Here is a 19107-nt window from a genome sequence, read left to right as displayed (position 1 = left end):
TTGTTCTTCTTCTTCTTCTTTTTTCAAGCCAGTAAAGCAGACAAACTTTAATTGAATCAAATTAATTGATTTAGCCTTTTCTAAATCTAATCATCTCCCAATAAATCAGCTTTTCACGAAACCGTACTGTGCGTAAAAGTCGTGCGTAAAAGCCATGGGACATACAGGATAAGCTGGTACCGCTTTCTGTCCTCTGTGTGCCTGCTAAAGGGTATAAACTGTGTAGAATGTTTAAACCACCCTTGTGATTTTCAACGCTCGGGTTGGGATATTTCTTTTGCATGATAAAAAATAAAATAAAATAAAAAATAGACAAACGTTGTGTTTATGCAGAAATTGTAGCAGAGACAGCAAACTGCTGTTATTCTACATTACGTGTTGGTAATGGTATTCCCTGAGCCACTGTGCTGGGTTTATAGTGATGTTTTTGCTCCAAAATTGATTTTTCCTCCCTGACCTTATATATGAATAGGATTGACAGTTTTCCTGTGATAACAAGTGGATACGGAGGGACTGGTACGTGGCGCTGCGCCTCCGAGAGCGCATGAGCTGTCCATGCACATGATTCAAGGTGGGTCTAGCTGAATGGGTTCATAACATCTGTTTTGGGTTTATTAAGGCCACAAACCTTCTAAAATCGTCCCTTCACGATGGTGTAAGAAATTATATCCTCCGAACTGTTTTCTGTGCGTCTCTGTTTTCTCTTCTTGTTATTTCTTTTCTGGCGACACCAGCTGCGCGCGCACTGACGGCGAGTGCCGACACCTCCTCGTTCACACTCGGCACCTTTGCATTTGTTAGTCCGTCCGTGTCCAGGTGTGAGGGGGGATTTGCATTCACACCTCGGTGTCACAGCGGACCACGCGTGCCAGTTGGGCCGCTGTCTCGTGCTGCATGTCGCGCCGTTTAGCGCCGCGTTTGTTTCACCTGTGCGCGTGAAAAGCCTTTGATGTGCACCGTGGGAACGAGGAGCGGCGGCGGCGACGCACACGTGACAGCGTCTCCATCTCCCTTCTGAAGCCTCAGAGGCCCTTTGATGGTGCAGATTAATTAACATTCTTTAATCAGGCTGAAGGTGGAGCGCATTACAATCACAATCCGGTTCTTAACTCCACGCGTCCTGTGATAACTCTGACTGGGAATTATTCAGCTGCTGCACTGACAACAAAGAAATTCACATTTCTTAAAAGTCTTTTGAGAAAATGTGTCTTCGTTTTGTCAGCATACACCTTAATACGGTAGGAAAATCACAGAAAAGTCTAAATTAACATCTGTAAAAAGAAAAACGACAAAAACAGTCAAATATATTCATATAAAACATCTCTGTGTGTTTAATAGTATTTTGTTCTTTTACAGTATCTGACTGTAAATTCACACGATTCTTATTTTCTTTGAATCAGCAAAAAATTATATTTTATGGACATTTGACATTAAAAATGTTTTCTTAAGAATTAAAAATAGTAATTTATTTTTAAAACTCACTAAACCGGCGACCTTCTAGCTGTGAGGCGCTAACGGTGCACCGAGCTCTTCTCACAATAGTTTGATGAGTTCTGGCCCATTCCTCCTGACAGAACCGAGTCACCTTATATAAAATTATATATGAAGAGTTTTACAGTATTCTATTGTTTAACTCGTGTTTTCCAGCATCCGAGCTCCCAGATTTTCATCAGTTTAGTTAATTCCAGTGAAAATTAAATAATAATAATTTTTAAAAAATCTGTGGAACATCAAACTGTGAGCACCAGGAACCAAACCCCATTTAGCACCTCTGTGTTCAGGTATATAGAGCATGTAAACACACCACCAACAGAGGGCAGAGAAAACATGGACATGTTCTTTGTTTGACTGAATCAGGCCTTTATTCAGGCCCCGACTTTTCCATTTCTGTCATTATGACCTCACGAAGGAACATAAATGAAGCCGATCACCAGCTGCTTGTGAATACAGAGAGTCTTTATTGTAAAAGAGGTAGAGAGAATACAGGTGTTTCACTGTACAGAAAAAAGACAGCACTGTTGATACACTCACTCAAACCATTAATATGGACTCAGGCACGCCTCATTCATTTACAGGGACACATAAGCCCAGTAGAAAAACAAAAACCAAACAGAGAAACAAACACACAGAGTCTTTGGATTTTTCTCTATTGCCCTCTCACTCACTAAAATGCATTCTCTCTTTCTGAGCTGTTAAAAAGAAAACAGTTGCGGCGCTAATAATAAAAGCAATAATATTAATAATAATAACGATATAGTGTGCTAAAAACATGATAATGCAGTCCCCTCCCCTCCCCAGCCACAAACACATCAGTAACATGTCCAGAGTAGTGGAAAACGAACCCCACGATCCCAGTAAGAAAACCACACCTGCATGCACACGACACACTCACACGCTCACGCTGCCATCCGTGCACTCAGCGGATCAGACAAACCCAATAATGAGCGGCGCCGAGCGGCAGGAAAAGAAAAACATTTAAAAATAACCAGGGCTGGTCCGAATAGCAATTTCTGTTCTCCGGATATTCGGCCCCAATTAATGACGAATATCCCGAATATTCGCTCGGTGGCGGCGGGCGATGCCCCGGTTCCAGGTCAGCGAGCGAACAGTCGGCTATTCGGCCATTCGGGTCCGGCCCTAAACACAACCAAACCAAATAAACGACATACAAAAAAAAACAACGAAAAAAAAAGGTACAACTGCAGCCAAGTGGGAAGTGTGATATCATTCTTTCTGTCTTTACCGTCGTCAATCTTTCCGTCGCTGTCGTTCTGTGCCAGTGGGCGGGGCCATCAGTCAGAGTTTTCCGAGTGGTCGCTGTGGGGGGAAGCGCCAGACGGGGGCGAGTTCCGACCCTGCCAGTTTCCGTTAGCCTGAGAAACCGAAAGGGAAAGAAGAAAACAAAGACAAGTGTGTCAGAGGGCAGCGTGTGACTCATGGCTGTGGTTTATCAGCACAGCATCTCTGGTTCTTAGACCTTCACTCACAACAGCAGCGAAACATTTCCATTGTTATATTTATACCAACAACAAACCAATCGAATCAGTGAATTAAAAAAACAAGCAAAAAACAAAAACTGCTGCACACACAATGTTTCAACCAACAAAACTATATGTTGTGATGGACTACATGGTAGCAACCGCAGCCTGCTGATGTTCACTGTGTTAGCCTGAACCAGCTAACGACAGCGTCTGTGTTCACTGTGTTAGCCTGAACCAGCTAACATTAGCATCTGTGTTCACTGTATTAGGCTAAACCAGCTAACGTTAGCATCTGTGTTCACTGTATTAGGCTAAACCAGCTAGCGTTAGCGTGTGTGTCCACCATGTGCACCCAGCATCGCTACAACAGGAATTCCCAACATCACCCAGACCATTCCAGGATGTGAAAATTGCAGCAACATGTTAAAGTAAAGAAACACCTCTCACCTTGATCCGGTCGTCTATCTTTGAGCTGCTTTGATAAATCTGAGGCTTTTCTTCCTTAAATGCTCTGTGACCGTTTGCAGTCTGGTTCTTCCAGAACTTGACCATGGACTCAAACAGTAATATTACATGTACAGTCCTCTCTACTGCCAGAATCGGCTTCAAAAGACCGGAGACTAATATTAAAATAGGTAAACCATCACAATACACGCTGTCTGGTTCTGTTTGATCCAAACCGTGTGTCGTTTTGAGGCTATGCATTTAAACACAGTGCTTCAGGGTCTTCATGGAAACACCATCCCCTTTCATATACGGCCTGCTGAAGCTGCATGAAGGCCTTTATTTTGCCTCACTGGTGTGTGTTTAAGGTAAAGAAGGTTGTTGTTGCACCATCACGGCAGCAGTGGAGGTAGACACACAGCTGTAGTGACATTCTGACACCACGCTACACATGGACGGCTACATGCACTTGTGCGGCTAAAGCAGCTCTGACGGGGCTTTCTTGAGCCGTCCTGTGCATTAAATCAGCATCTATCCATGTATCCACAGTGAGTTTTGGGCTGCATGTGGACGTCTCACGGACTTACAGCGTTTACGTCACGTGCACCCTCGCTCACCCACACACACCGAGAGTAAAACACCACCAACATTTAGCGTCATGACGGCGCCCTCTCTGTGAGAAAGGAGCCGCGGACATCCAGGTCCGGTATGTGCTGTATGAAGCTGGTGCTGAAGGCTGGACTAACAGGCTGGGAAGCAGCCGGCTGTAGGTTTCTATGTGGATCCACATAAAGTCTCCGATAACGGCATCACCCTGTGGTGACTTTAATAAAGCGTTAATCAGGCTTAAAAGTAGATTTTCATGACTGTCTGAAATGAATGGAAAATAAAGTGACAGGAAATCTGAACACTTCAGTTTGCTTGAGTTGTAAAATATTTGTCCATTTGGTTTGTTATTAAAGGAAAGTAAAGTTCTGGGAGCATGAAATAAGTTGTTGTGTAATGTTTCTATTGTCAAACATCTAAGCTGTGCGTCTGCAGGAGCTGTGTGACTTCTCCACACAGGAGGAGCTCTGACGACACAGACGGCTGCTGGTTCAGCCCACTGTTGGTTTCGATTTTAGTCGACAGACAGTAAAACATAATCACGCTCATCATTTACTCATCATGTGTGTAACGACTCCATATGAAGTACCTGCACTCCCATCTGGTAGGCAGACTGCTCGCCGTTGACAGGAGGAACCCCGAGGAACAGGTCAGCTGAGCCGGACAGGGAGAAGGACCCGGACCCTGGAGAAGGACAGCAGACACGCCTCATCAGTCACATGTAACAGGCGTGTCTTCTCCATCCACAGCCTGTGCTTTAACTAATGAACGCGTCAATCAGTCGACAAGTCCTAATTTACTATAATCTGACGCTTTATAGACGATTATCAGGAACTCTGTAGACACCTCGTCAGTGTGACTCACACCCGCCAGGAGGCCAGAAACCCAGACAGAGACGGCTGAAGGTTTAATTTCACTGCCTGGAGGTGCGTAGCTGCATATAACTGGTGTGATTGTCTCCAGTACCTGTGGAGTTGGGAGTGTGAGGAGAATCATCGCCCTGTCTGGCCCCCAGGGCTGTCTTCATGGCGTAGAGGTTGGCCTCCTCCTGGAACTTGCCAATGTTTTTCTTGTAGCGGATTCTCTTGTTGCCAAACCAGTTGGAGACCTGGCACAAAAAATGTAGACATTAAACCCTGAGCAGCAGATTAAAATGCACACAGATGCTTCGGGAAGTACGAGCCGCTCCAAGGACCAGTCAGCTGCTGCTTCACTGTGAACGTCCTCCATGCTGTCAGAACATCCAGCAGCACATCCCGGCTGTTTGTCACTCACCTGAGAGACGGTGATTCCACAGTTTTTGGCAAGTTCCTCTTTGGCTTCTTCACTGGGATACGGGTTGGACAGGTGGGAGTAGAAATACTCGTTCAGGACCTCCGTGGCCTGTTTGCTGAAGTTGCGTCTCTTGCGCCTGATGACACACAAACAGGTGATGAGTGCTGATTCTATTTCACTCTATTATACGTTCTGTCACAGCTACTGTTTGCTCCTCACGGTTCCTGTGGCCCTTCAGCGCGCACACACACACACACACACACACACACACACACACACACACACACACACACACACACACACACACACACACACACACACACACACACACAGAGCTAAACGGCTAATGTGTTAGTTTTTGTTTTTTGTTTGCTTTTATTTGATAGAGCAGTAAAGAGAGAGAGACAGGAAAGTGGGGAGAAGGACCTGCAGAGAAGGGCCATGAGTGGGATTCGAACCCATGACCTCCACATCAGGGACTAGAGCCCCTGAACATGGGACGCCAGCTCAACCAGGTGAGCTGTAGCGGCGCCCCATAAAATAAGCATTTAACATAGAAATGTGAGTATAGTGAGCTCAAGATGCACCAGTGCAGCGTATATTCTCATTTTTGATTTATAATTGAAACATAAGCAGCAGCTGTCAAATTAGGAAGTATTCTAAAAAATGGTTTATTTGATCTATTTGAAAATTCTCTTTACTGTCTATCACAATCTGAAATCATCCTAAAAGTTATCGGTATGCATGTAGGAGTCATCCTACACAAGCTGTACAAGCCTACAGGGATGAGTATTTAATACCCTAATGTCTCCATAAAAGGAAAACTACAGCAGCTCACTGCCCACCTGGCGTCCAGGAAGCGGGACCTCAGGATCATGACGGCCTCACAGGTGCTCTGCTTCAGCTGGGTCTGGATGGAGCTGAACTTGCGGTGGATGATGGCCACCATGCGCTCGATCTCCCTCGGAGTGACGGGTCGTGTGCGCGACTGCTCCCTCAGCAGGTTCATGACGTGGGTGGTGAACTCGGTGCACGCCTGGGAGACGCGAACACAGGAGGAGAGACGGTGACCGACAGAAACGAGCAACAGTCACGTGAACCGTTCATACGGGTTAGCCGTTATTCATCATGAATATTCTGACTTTTGCCAACTTGCATATTCTTGCTTTAGTGGAGAAAGAAATGTAACGTCACAACATAACAAATTACATTATTATAAGGATTAGTATCTGAAGAGCTCATTTGCAAAAACAGGTAACTCCCAAACCTTCAGAAACCCACATCGTCTGCCTGAGACAAACTCAACTTATCTCTGATGTTGTCATTTCTACTGAGTCAGATCCACTCAAGCAAACAACAAAGTTCTCTGTTTTTGCAAATAAACTCTTCACTTCTTATTAACATCATTGCTCTGGTCAGTCAGCGTGGACACAAACTAACATCAATGTGTGAATGAGGTTAGATGCTCATTGCTAAGCTCGTAGCTAAAGGCAGCGTTGAACATTATGCTGAGGTCTTTCTAATTTCCACGTCCTCTCCATTTACATACATGACGGCAGCAGAATATTAGAAACACCTCAGAACATACCCTAAACACCTCTGTCACCATCATCAGAACAATGTTTCGTGTATTGTTTTTATCCTGCTGGTAAATTTAGCATTTCAGTGGCTACGTTTCCCCCCTAAAAGCAGAGCTATGCCATGAGAGCACTAGACCTAACATGCCAATGCATTACGCTCCTGGCGGGCAGCTGCAGAACAGGCAAGCGTGTACAGGCAATGTCATCCCCTGTTGCGACACGGTACCTGCTCATACTTCTCCAGCTCAGTGTGGTAGATACTGCGAATCTGGCTCAACTTGCTTTTGTAGTCGGAGTGCTCGAGTGAGCTGTCGGGCGACATCCCTCCCGAGCTGGTGGCAGCAGACACAGCAGCAGCAGCCCCGCCGCCCTTCTCCGGCCCGGCTACGCCCTCCGCCAGCAGCATGTTGTCCAGTCGCACCAGCTGAGGGTCCTGAGGCTCCTCCTCCTGCGCGTTCCTCATTGACAGGCCTGTCAACACGATGGACGTTAGCATCTTTTGGTTTTGGGGATGAAATGTCAACAGAAGACCCTTAACCTGTACAACTAATGAATTTAAGTTTGCTGTTAACTTTTGTCCTGATTGGCTACTGGTCGCTCAGCCAAAGGAAATCATGACAAACGTTGCTACAGATTTATTTATACCCACTTTCTTTAGTGACTGCTTTGTGCAGTAAAATTAAAGATTATAATTCCACAGTAACAGCATTCATAACCCTCTCCCACCTGTTTTACTGTTAGACAGATGAATGCTATGACTTTAAGGATGCTTTTTCTTGTGGTGCAGGATTTATGGTTGTCTGTGCAGATTCTCATTCATCCAGGTCATGGTCCAGTTGCTACGATTAATCTACGAGAATGGGATTTATGGTTGAGTGCTATTGGAAAAAGTTGACTTTGGAATATTTTGTTTTCTAAGAAGCACAAATTTGGGGGGAAAAAATAAAAAGGAAGAAGCTAAAACACCCACTGGGAACCTTTCTCAACTTGTGCAACGCTGGCAAATGCATTCAGAGAGGCTTTTTGCTTGGCATTAAGGCCTGGCTCTGCAGTGGTAAGAGAGATTTTTGCTGCTAATTTAAACGATCATTAGTTGTGTTGCCTCGTGTAACGGCAGCAACTGCAAGACAAAGCCAACAAAGTCCCATTTTTTGGTCAACATCATTATTTCTGTGGCTGAAATATTTCCATGCAGCTTTCTTTTTGAAACCACATCTCACTTTTCAATGTTTCTGGTCTTTTCCTCGTTCATTTTTCTGTCCACATGTGGAACAAACTCAGGCCACAAGGTTTATTTTTAAACTCGGTGTATCCAAAAAGCATTAAATTGGAGTGAATGATGTTCAATCAGACAGATTTCTCTTCTAGATTTGTCATTGAAAACAAAAGCTGTGACAAGAATTCCTCTTGTATCGAACAGCAGGAAAAAGGCAGCATTGATCTGTTGGAGTCAGTTTATCTTATTTCACATCAAACTTCCAGCTACGCAACTAATAAACAGGCTGAAGTGATGCAGGATCAACAAGATCCACAACCTGTGACTGAATGACCTGCAGAAACTATCAGCAGGTCTGTTTGTCCAGCTGTTGTCATTTATCCCCAATTATACACTAAATAGTATTTAACATTAAAGCTGTCTATTTACTGTGCAATAAGTACAATGAGAGTTACTGACAGCCAGATTCCTTGTGTGTGTGTGTGTGTGTGTGTGTGTGTGTGTGTGTGTGTGTGTGTGTGTGTGTGCGTGTGCGTGTGTGTGCAGCCATTCAGCTTGTTTGTGGTTTTATTGGCATCCGATGACACAATGTCAACACGGTCTAATAAAGCAGCAGGAACCCACTGCACACTGAACCAGAACGAAATGCGCTGATGGCTCCCAGCGACCACATCAGAACGCGTGTCAGCGGCGCTAACGTACCAGTTTTTTCCTTGATCTCGCACAAAACGCTGAACAACGCAGGTTTCATCCGGTGACAGTTAAGTGCATGTTTCCTGTAGTGCATAAAGAAAAGAGCATGACTTGTAGCTAGCATAGCAGGCTAAGTGCACACAGAGGCTGAGTGACAGCATGCAAATTAACCAAAACAAAAACACTAATTACGTGCATAGCTTTAGCCGGGCTAATCTAGCAAACGTTAGCTTCTGGCTAGCTACGAGGTGAGGAGGCTCACTGGTGAGCTGGCTGTATTCGGTAGCTAATTACTTTGCTCATGTTTAAATTTACCTACGACACAATTAAAACTTAACATGAGAAGGAAATTGCCGTTTCAAGGTTTAAATTAGCGGTGTCAGTTAGCTGTCAATTGTAGCATTAGCTAGTTAGCCTTAGCGTAGCCTAGCAGGCTAACAATGGCTACATTGAAAACAACCGCCGCTAAAAGAAAAATGTACCCAACAGCAGCGACACAATTAGCATTTACTAACGTAACAACATATGAATTACAGTCTGAACAGGTTATTACAAACGCGACTTTGTTTTTGTTAGCTATCCGGCTAATTAGCTAGCCCCTGGCTAAATAATCCAAACAATAGACTGAAGTTCAGGAAACTTTGCCACAGCGGGACTGAGTCGACAAAGCAGGAAAACAAAAAAACTGCTGCGACGTCAATAAATTTAAAGATGGTAAATAAAAACAAAGTTGTCACTAACTTTGCTTGTGCCTCGTCCAAACTTTGGTCGGTGATGGTCATTATTTGCTGCAGTATGTCACCAATATCTCTGCGGCTTTCGTGTCCGTTCTCTGTGCCCTCGAGGCCCGGCTCCCCTCCGTCGGACCGGTGCTGGGAAGCTTGATGAACCGAGTTGAGCGCATGCATCCCGGGGTGGCCGCTCACGCCGAGTCCCCGGCCGTTGGATGGCCCATTGCCCGTCAGAGGCTGCTGCTGCAACATCTTCAGCGACGCACAGTGGCGACGACTGCTGCCCAACTGCGCTCACAGACACCACACAGCTTGATCCGAGGCATCGAGCAGAGCAGGGGCCCCTAGCGACTGCCAGGACGAGGTACAAGGCAGGCACCACGGAGCAGCATGTGACAGACAAAGGCTCTCTGTGGCACCAGTGGAGCAACAGTGCTCAGTTAAAAGCAACCACAACAGCAAAACATCTGCACAGCCTGCATTTTCAGAAAGCAGAAGTATGTGTCTCAGTCTGTCTGGGTGTGTGTGTGTGTGTGTGTGTGTGTGTGTGTGTGTGTGTGTGTGTGTGTGTGTGTGTGTGTGTGTGTGTGCATAACACAGAAGAGCCAACTAACTAACATAATGAACATCCTTCATGGCTGAACCTAGTTTTAAGCACTAACAGAGGCAGATTACAGAAGGTACTTTTCATACTTTCTCCTTTTTAACGTGATAATCTCACTTGGACGGCTTCTCTCACTTGTCTGACTCTACTTCTCGTTTTAGCTACAAGTCAACAGGATGTGTGCCAAACCACAGCAGTGTCAGAAGAGCTGTGCGCCTGTTTCAACATGCTGCAGTCGGCTCTGACATAATCAAGTGAACAGCAGTAAAAGAAGCAGCCGCCTCGAGCTGCTTTGACAGCTTTAAGTTTGCCTCGGTGTATAAAACCCTTTCCTGGGACAACAGGCTTGGACTAATGCACGCCAGGCGTCCATTTTGCCTCTGACAGTGGTGCTTTATGATAACCTGACTTGTCAGATGTGGGCAAAATAAATAGGGGTGGGCTGTGGTAAGAGGAACAGGAAGAGAGGAGACGAGAGAGAGAAGGTAGCAAGGCAGACAGAAAGAGCGAGAGCTTGTCACGTCGGCATGTGAAACTCTTCACAGCAGATTCTTTTTTTTTTTTTCTTCACAAAGATATTCACAAGACAAGTGGCAAGCCAAAAATGCTGCGCTCAGTCTGGGGGGACTTCAAGAGATGATGTTTTGAGGAGATAAAACAGATTAAGGTAAGGGTGAAATGTACATTTACTGTGAGGTAGACAGAGTGACTTTTGGGGGAGAATGACGTGGGGATATATCTGTCAACAAGAATTATAGTCATATGTTTGGGAAATAGACCAGACAAGTCATCAATCAGCAACAAGAAGATGACATCTGCTCTGATTACGCTGTCACACACCTTTGTTGTCATACGGCTAACAGGAATATACGACCTACAGTTGGATTTCCAGCTTAAACATCTGTAGCCAACGTGCCAGAACCTGCCAAACTGGTTTCTCATGCATTTCTGAGCAAGCAAAGCACAGCTGCTCTGTTGTCGTCTTCACGTCTGTTAACACATGTCTATGGCAAATGATTTCAGAGCTGTTTGCTGTTTTCTCAGATGTACTAACAGTGGAAACAAAAGGATCTGTGACCTCGCCCCTGCTCCTGTTTACCTCCTCGTCAGGGTTTTGACTTGATTAACGGACCACGCAGAGATCAAAGTTGAAATGGCCGAAGAGGAGCTGCTGGAGCGTCTCGTCATCACCGAAGACGGAGACGCAGCAGTCGCTGAAGGAGAAGCGACGAGCAGCTCGGATGCCGTCGCACGGAGCTGTAGAGAAGAATCTGCTCTCAAAGAGGAAGAGAAGCGCACAAGAGAGGAAGAGAATCCAGAAGATATAGCAAGTAAACTGTGTTCGGGGAGACAACAGGCCAACACAGAGGAAGATGACACGAGAGAGGATGGACCAGAGGACATAGATGATGGACAGAACCGAGGTGACAGTGAGGGTGAAGGGCAGACACATGAAGGGATGGTGGTTCAAGAAAAACCAGAGGAACCCAGTAACACAGAGGATGTGACAGAAAGTGACCCCCAAGCGGACACAAAGAGGTTAAATTCTTCTGAGGAACAACGTGAAGGGGAACCAAACCCAGAAGAGGATCCAAAAAAGGTTGAGAAACTGTTTTATTTTTATTTGGTCTCGCTTAGTGTCCTGATATTATCTCTGTAGGTCACACAGTGTTCACAATGTTTTTGAATTAACCGACCGGCCGATACAAGAAAAACAGCGTGGTGGTGGAAAAACAGCGGGTATCATTTTATTACAGAGCATGTGGGAGTACGTAGGAGTTGAAGTCTTTTGCTTTGCCAACAAACAGTCTGTGCCACTCACTCAGAAACCTTTCCTGTCTCCCTCATTCTTTCTCTGCCACCTACCCGTGTTTTCTCAGGCTCACCGGTTAACCCCTGACTTCCCGGAGGCGCTGTACGAGCTGCTGTGCACCCTTCAGGAGGGCAGGCGGCTCAACGACCAGCGCTGCTCCTTCAGGATGGAGAGCGGGATGAGGCGGAGGAGGTGCCACTCTGAGCCCAACACCACCAAGCCAGTCAACAGAGGTGGGAGACTTTCAGACGGCCATGGTTTTTTTTTTTTTTTGTAGCATTAGCGTGATGAAAGTGATGCAGCTGTTTCCGTGTCATGATGCTGACTCATGTTGCTGAAACAGAAGAAACATGAAACATGAAACTAGCCATTCCCTATGACTCAGGGATGTTTTGAAACTCCACGTTTCCATGTCTCTCCTCGACCACTGACCACTTAAAGTCTCCTCCTATGTGACCATTAAAGCTGTTTTCTCTCATTTTCTTCTCAGTCGTCTTTTCCTCCATGACTTCGCTGCAGAAAGAGGAGTTTTTTGAGCTGGTGGCCACTGCACAGGCCCGCCGGCTGGATGATCAGAGGGCGCAGCTCGAAAGGTCCCCGCCGCCAAAACCAAAAACCAGAAGCTTCAGAGGCAGCATAAAACAACTGTCTTTTGTGAAAAAGCCTGCACCAGTTCCTGTGCCCAAAGAGGATCTGTATAATATGATTCTCACCACACAAGTAAGCAACCCAGACTCAGTGCTTTTCTACGGCCTAAGGCGTTGTCAGCAGAAGTCCACACAAGGCATCCTGCAAGCTTTACTGATGTCCCCCCTTCAGTGCTAAGTCACTGACATAATTTCCCCCTCTTTCGTCCCCCCACAGGCCCAGGGCCGGCTGGAGGACCAGCGCAGCAGAGCTCCGGGCCCCATGGACGACGAGGACTTCTTCTCCCTGCTCCTGAGGGTTCAGGGGGGACGCATGGACGAGCAGAGGACTGAACTACCACGCTTGCTGCAAACCTGAGACGGAAAACGAGAAGCTGTGGGGGCTACTGTTGGAGGCAGCCAGCATCGTAGCCTTTTTGCTTTGGTTTCCTATTTGTCGTTTGGGGAGCTGTCGTCCCTCTTGTCGGTCAGTGTTAAAGTTGTCAAGGCTGTAGCAACAACGCTAAGCTTTTGGTGTAAGTTAAAGGACGTTCCTGATGAGAAGTTTACTGCTTTGTTCTGTTTCCTAGTGAACAGGATTGTTAGAAATGCTTTCTTACTGGATAATCTTGTATTTTATTGAATGTCTGCAATGAGCTGTTGAGTGGTTGCTGTGTGTGTGCAGGTTCCTGATGTGGAGGATCTCCATTGTCCTCCTTATTTGTATGGTAGATAAAGTGATGGCACATGGTGGGGGGCTCCGGAGCCACTTAGTACTTGTCTGTATGCAAATAATAATTCTCCTCCATACAATAAACCAAATGAGCATTTGAGAAATTTGCATTTATCCGTTTGTTCAGTTTGTCCAAAATGCCATCAGACGACTGAGAGACTCGTCACATTAATCAGACGCTCGTTTGGTTTGTGCACACGGCAAAAACAGAATAATTGCAGGTGATAAAAGGGTCTGTAAACCCTGCTCTGGCTTCCTCATCGTTAAGCATCACGCCGTCACTCGGTCATATCACCACAAACTGCCGCTTTAAAGTCTGATTTCACATAGAAGGAAACACTCAGGCAGGAATCGATAAGCACGCGATGGTTCGATTAGCGAACAAACGAGGCAAAGATAAAGGCGTTAATTTTTTACAGAATGAATGGAGTGAAAACAGGCGTTATCTCAGACTTCCTGATTTTTAGTTTGCGTTACTGCGTCCTTTTTGTTGTGAGTCAATCATCCAGAAGCGAGCAACAGATACTCATTCAGCACCACAGGAACCATAAACGAGCCGTGTTGTTTGTACTGTCTTAAAAAAAGGATTTTAATGGTTAGAGGTGATAATCAATGGCTGTAAAAACTTTTTTTAATTGTCAACCTCAAGCAAAAAATGATATATTTATAATTTATGATAATAGAAATTAAACTTTACAGGAAAACCTGGCAGTAGCTGTGAAGTTAAATGAAAATAACTTTAATTGACACTATTTGCTGCTAAATAGAACACGGCTGTCGCTCATGGCAACCCGAGACCCATGTGACTAAAATATATTTTTAAAAATGCTGCAGGAAGTAATCAGGGCCACTTTGTGTCAGCAGCTACGGGGGGCCTCCTGGAACCCTGTGACCTGCTCTGGTTCCAGTTCAGTCCACTCAGCTCAAAAGGAAAGCTTTGTGAGGAAGTCCTGGTCGGCCTGCGCGAGGGAGGTTAGAGGTGACGGGAGGATGCTGTGTCACTTCCTCAAACGGAGGATAACTCTGTGATGTTTGATAGCAGCGCTCTGACGAACGGTGCAGAAGAAGAAAGCACACACACACACACACACGCACACACACACACACACACACGCACACAAGAAAAAAAATTGTTGTGAAAGACTTAAACAGGAAGAAACAGCAGCACACTGTCTAACTAGATCCACTTTTGAGATGGAAGTGTGTAAGTGAAGTGTTTAGCCGAGGCCTGGGTCAGTGATGCGTCTGCTTGTTCCTGTTCAGGCAGATTACAGGACGCCTGTCAAACAACAGATACGGAAAGCTGTAATTTATATTTACTGGCTGATTTAGAGACCCTTCCAGGGGGAGTTTAGGTTCTTTACTCACGCACAGGTCAAAGTCTGTGACATCTGTAGTTAGAACTAACAGCACTGTGGAGGTTTACTCTGACGGTGTTACAGAACTTTTAAAGGCCGTTCCACTGAGTTCAGGCCGCCTGAAATCAGTGCCAGTGTGTCATGTGAGGAGGTGAAGATAGTGATGATCAGATGAACCCTGTAGTGTTAAAACTCAGTCCCTTTATGAAAACCCAGATGTTTTATCAGATCAGCTGCCTGATATGGACCATCCAGCATCATGAAGCTCTTCAAGCTCTTCAGCTGTCGATGTTTTGCTGTTTTGAAGAGGAATGAGGAATTACAAACTGAATCCACCTTTTTATACCCACATCTGAGCCGGCCCACTGTACTTCTGACAAGTCAGGAATTAGTCAAGCATCATATTCAACCACTAAAAATACATTTTCTGTTCAGAAAGGCAAGTAAATGACTATAATTTGACTTCTTAAACAAGAAATAATAAAATGCTTTACTCTTTTTTCCCCATTTTTTTGTAAAAGAGTAAATTTGAAAATTCATGGACAACAATAATAATTATATTTTAGCATTAAAAATCTAATTTCAGCTAAAGAGCGTCTACATGCTGGTGTATTAACCGTTACAGGAACACAAACATGATCTGGGTGATTATTTAGGGCAGCTGTGGTGTAAACCTGACACTGGGTGGAGGTCTAATGAATCTGTTAAACTCTAGTGCTGCAGGAGGGTCGTGTTCTACATGTGTTTGTCCTGTGGGTTAGAGTTAGTCTCTGAATACTCTACTTTTATAAACACAGATAAAGAATGATTAGAAAAAAACATCTAGACAGTCGTGTACAAACATCAGCATCACATATGGACCAGACGTGCACGTTCAAGAAGTTCAGCTGGAAAAGAGGAACAACGGTAACATTCAGTCAGAGATCTCTGGGAAGGAAACTGAAGTAGCTTTGTTGTTGTTGTTGTTGTTGTTTTATCAGCGTGACAGTACACACTTCACCCTCTAGCCTCTGCAGCACATTGTCTCTGTTACACTCACATCTGATTTACAGTGACGGGTCGGAACCAAAGTGAGTCTCAGCTGAACGGGGTTTAAAATATTACTGTAACACCAATAATCAAACTTCACTTTACTATATAATGACATTAAAAGTACATACAACATAAAAGTACATAAATAAAAGCATAAATTAGTGTGGTAAAGCTTAAAAATGAAAATATAATGTTTTTGTTTTCCTTGAGTATAAATTAGAATAATAATAATATAATATAATATAATATAATATAATATAATTATTAATATAGTTTTCCGTGCAGCCCCGCCTGCCAGCTGACGTCACAGACCACGTGACTGAAACCTAGGACTTGTCGTAAAGGATGAGACGAAGGCGCGACAGGTTTCGACAATAAAAACCGTGACTGTAAACAACAACAAACGAGCCAGAGTGTGTTTAAATCCCTCCACCTGCTGTAGGAACCTTCTGTGCCTCCTGCTAGCTTCCTGTTCGCTCCTGCAGACGGTCTGTTGTTTGAGGACGTCAGAGTCTCATCCCGCTAGTCTGAGCTCAGACCAAAACAAGGATGTAGGTGGAGACGAAACTTGGACAGAACAGGAGAAGTTCATGCTCAAGACACAATAAGACGCTGCTGAGGACATAGATGAGGACACACAGGTAGAGGTGAGGATTAAACTAACTGCTGCTTTAGCGGCTTTATGATCCCTGTTGATGATATTCTGCTAATTAGCCTGATTTACTGGGATCTGTAATGGAAAACCCACAGACAGCTGAATTATCTGGGTGGTTTGGTTTATGTGTTGGACAACTTCCATCAGTCTCTGTACAGAACTTTGTAGCCTAGAGCTTTAGTGTTGAACGTGACAAGTTTCATTCAATGTCAAAGCAAGATGCTGCTCCTCAGAGTTTCACTGGAAATCACACTCAGCCTGTTGGGATGAATCAGTCACATCCACACAGGTACAGATTTACAAAGACTTCAGCTGTATTATCTCCTTGTTATGCTACTTCATGCTTTTATTTAACTGAATCAAACATTTACTTCATTATGTCGAGTTTCACATTATGATTACAGAAGGCCTTCACATTACAGATGTACCAGCAGTAAATGATGGGTTTCTCATTAGAGCTATTTAATTAGTAGTCACCAAAAAAACAAAAAGTGTCCAATTTCAGCTTCTTAAATGTGATTTATTTTCCCTGCTTTCACCTCAGTAACAGTAAACTAAATATATTTGGGTTGTGGACAAACACGAGGAACCATTTTTCACCACTTTCTGATATTTTACAAACCAAACAAGGAGTCGATTAACCGAGAAAGTAAATGAAAGAATAAAAGTCAGGGTCAGCTGCAGCAATGTGACTCGTCCTGTACGTTTGTCTGTGGTTGTGCATAAGCAGCTCTTCTGTGAAGCACATTTGCTGGGAGTTATTTCACAGCTAGAAAACCTTTAAACGCTGGACTTTTACTGAACTTGTTTTGCATCTCTACGCTGCTATATCGACACTTTCACACGACTAAAAGCACCTCAGAGCTCATCTAGACAGAGATCATTATTCCTTCAAGCAAGTAACAGAAACATTTGAGCCCATCCTGTCATGTAGTACCATCTTAAACCCTCTTGTAGCTTTAAACTGGTGTCTATATTGACTTTACTAATTATCAATCTGTTGCTGTCAGATGCTGCTGTTCCTGTCCCTGCTGATCCTCTGTGCGCCACTAGGGGGCGAAGCCTCACCAATCAGCTGCTACAATGATCAAGGAGAAGCTGTTGATTGGTAATTAATTGATAACAATCCTACATACAGAGGAGTCATTTACAAATAGACTTTTTGGTTTGTTAGATGCCGTAAGTCTCTGAACCAGTGTTTCTATAACAGCTGAACACATCCAACAATGTAAGAAACACGTCTACAGACGTCCTCCTCTCTTTGTCTCTCTACGAGTTAGGTTCTACATCTACAAGCTGCCCAAAGAACACGGCAGGAAGTCTCCCATAGAGGGTGAGAGGTATCTGCTGCTGGAGAAAGGCAGTGCAGGCTGGACGGATGGGAAGGGCTCTGTGAACGAGACGACGGGAGCCCTGGGCCGGACGGTGGGGCAGCTGTACTCACAGGGAAAGGTCTGCTACCTCTTTCTGTCTGCAGCGAAAGTAGAGCTGAACGCTAAGAAGTCAGTTTTGTTTTATTGAGAGTTTTGGTTCATGTTTTTGGAAGCCACACCAGTTAAAGTCAGCATTCCTCCAGGTTTCAGCAGCTTTCGTTTCCTTGTTGTTCATGTATTCAACACGTGGAGTTTATATTTAAGACAACCACGACCTTACTTTTTTGGTCATTGTCCTTTAAAAGTTTTATCTTGTTGATGATCTGTTTGAAATCAAAAATCACATCTGATCTAAAACAACTGATTGAATCTTTTATATACTGAAACTCTGACAGAACTCTACCAAAGCAGCAGCTGTAGTTTACACGTTAAATTCATTTACAGCTCAAGCTTCCTAAAATGATTGGTCCTTACTTCTGCTTTTCGCTGCTGTCATAAAACCTATGACACCTCTTAAATGCAGCGCGATGACCGCTTGACATTATTAGATCAGAAAAAGAAACCAACAGAGAGAAGTGCGAATCGACCTGCACGTTTTTATAGAATCGGTCTGTTTCGCTGCAGCTGATCCGATGATCCCACAGAGCACGTGTACGCCTCTGATAAAGGTTCTGCTGCTGTAGGTTTCCTTCAAGTGTTCTGTTGTTTTCTGTGTTTAATCTGAACATGTATAAAAGTAAGTGTTTGTTCTTTTCACAGAGCACAGAGTTAGCGTACATCCTTTACAACGACCAGAAGCCATCTGAAGACTTTGGCGACAGATGGGTTGACGACGGTGGAAGCAGAGGGGGGCACACCAAAGGTGAGTCCAGGTCCAGGTCTCCTGCAGTCCAGATGGCCCACAAAAGATCCGACTTAATACTCAGAATATGATGAAGTGCATCATGTGCACCTGTCACAGGACTGTATAAAACCGAATCTGGCTGTTTGTCCCTCTTTAAATCAACCCTATGTTGTTGACTTAGACTCACTGACTCATAAATCCAGGTTTAGTTTTTCAGAAGAGAGCTTTTGTAGAAAGAAACAAACCCCGTGTAAAGAAAAACCACTGCCTGAAGGAATCCAAGAGGTGTTCAAAAGGAGAGAAAGTCAGATTTACTGGAGAGGACTGTATATAGTGTGTATAGAAAAAAAAGGCAAAGGCGTCATGTGAAGAAATGTTTTGTCTTATTGTTGATTTACAGCAGTTATAGAGTAGTGAGAACGCCAAACGACAACAATAAGTCAATGAAAGAATAATAAAATAAAAGCGGAAATAAAAAGAAGAATAAATAAAATAAAAAATAAATAATGTGGCACAATCCATCCATCCATCCATCCATCCATC

General features: G+C 44.4%; 3 protein-coding genes across 6 annotated transcripts in view; 2 read left to right on the top strand and 1 right to left on the bottom strand.

Moving 5' to 3' along the window:
• Positions 1 to 1935: 1935 nt before the first annotated feature.
• pbx2 (pre-B-cell leukemia homeobox 2) overlaps positions 1936 to 19107 on the bottom strand; it is a 21560-nt gene continuing 4388 nt past the window's right edge. Inside the window, exons 1-9 of one of the 4 annotated variants that reach the window (XM_008281159.1) lie at positions 9537 to 10010; positions 8805 to 8878; positions 7113 to 7357; positions 6152 to 6342; positions 5307 to 5442; positions 4998 to 5139; positions 4621 to 4715; positions 2744 to 2873; positions 1936 to 2637 (exon numbers count right to left, since the gene is read on the bottom strand). In XM_008281159.1, coding sequence (XP_008279381.1) covers positions 2793 to 2873; positions 4621 to 4715; positions 4998 to 5139; positions 5307 to 5442; positions 6152 to 6342; positions 7113 to 7357; positions 8805 to 8878; positions 9537 to 9778 — 1206 coding nt within the window. In that variant the 5' untranslated portion in view covers positions 9779 to 10010 and the 3' untranslated portion in view covers positions 1936 to 2637; positions 2744 to 2792. The other 3 variants (XM_008281158.1, XM_008281157.1, XR_520160.1) reach the window with 3 other exon arrangements.
• Positions 10325 to 13406, top strand: gpsm3 (G protein signaling modulator 3). The gene is made up of 5 exons (XM_008281160.1): positions 10325 to 10797; positions 11175 to 11730; positions 12011 to 12176; positions 12434 to 12663; positions 12808 to 13406. The coding sequence occupies exons 2-5, from the start codon at positions 11284 to 11286 to the stop codon at positions 12946 to 12948; spliced, it is 984 nt and encodes a 327-aa protein (XP_008279382.1). The 5' UTR covers positions 10325 to 10797; positions 11175 to 11283; the 3' UTR covers positions 12949 to 13406.
• Positions 16219 to 19107, top strand: part of dnase2 (deoxyribonuclease II, lysosomal) — a 9614-nt gene continuing 6725 nt past the window's right edge. Inside the window, exons 1-4 of the mRNA XM_008281176.1 lie at positions 16219 to 16339; positions 17358 to 17455; positions 17628 to 17799; positions 18480 to 18637. Coding sequence (XP_008279398.1) covers positions 17358 to 17455; positions 17628 to 17799; positions 18480 to 18637 — 428 coding nt within the window. The 5' untranslated portion in view covers positions 16219 to 16339. The remainder of the gene's footprint in view (positions 16340 to 17357; positions 17456 to 17627; positions 17800 to 18479; positions 18638 to 19107) is intronic.

Source organism: Stegastes partitus, unplaced genomic scaffold (genome assembly GCF_000690725.1).
Source record: "Stegastes partitus isolate 25-593 unplaced genomic scaffold, Stegastes_partitus-1.0.2 Scaffold225, whole genome shotgun sequence".
Classification (NCBI taxonomy): Eukaryota; Metazoa; Chordata; class Actinopteri; family Pomacentridae; genus Stegastes; species Stegastes partitus.
The sequence above is the reverse complement of the archived record's forward strand: the minus strand, read 5'-3'. Positions and strand labels throughout refer to the sequence as shown.

What these genes read in the sequence shown, in the direction of transcription:
- gpsm3 (XM_008281160.1), top strand. Translation starts at nt 11,284, where the DNA reads ATGGCCGAAGAGGAGCTGCTGGAGCGTCTCGTCATCACCGAAGACGGA. An exon ending in CAGAAGAGGATCCAAAAAAG is followed by an intron (nt 11,731 to 12,010) that starts GTTGAGAAACTG and finishes GTGTTTTCTCAG; the next exon opens with GCTCACCGGTTAACCCCTGA. An exon ending in CACCAAGCCAGTCAACAGAG is followed by an intron (nt 12,177 to 12,433) that starts GTGGGAGACTTT and finishes TTTTCTTCTCAG; the next exon opens with TCGTCTTTTCCTCCATGACT.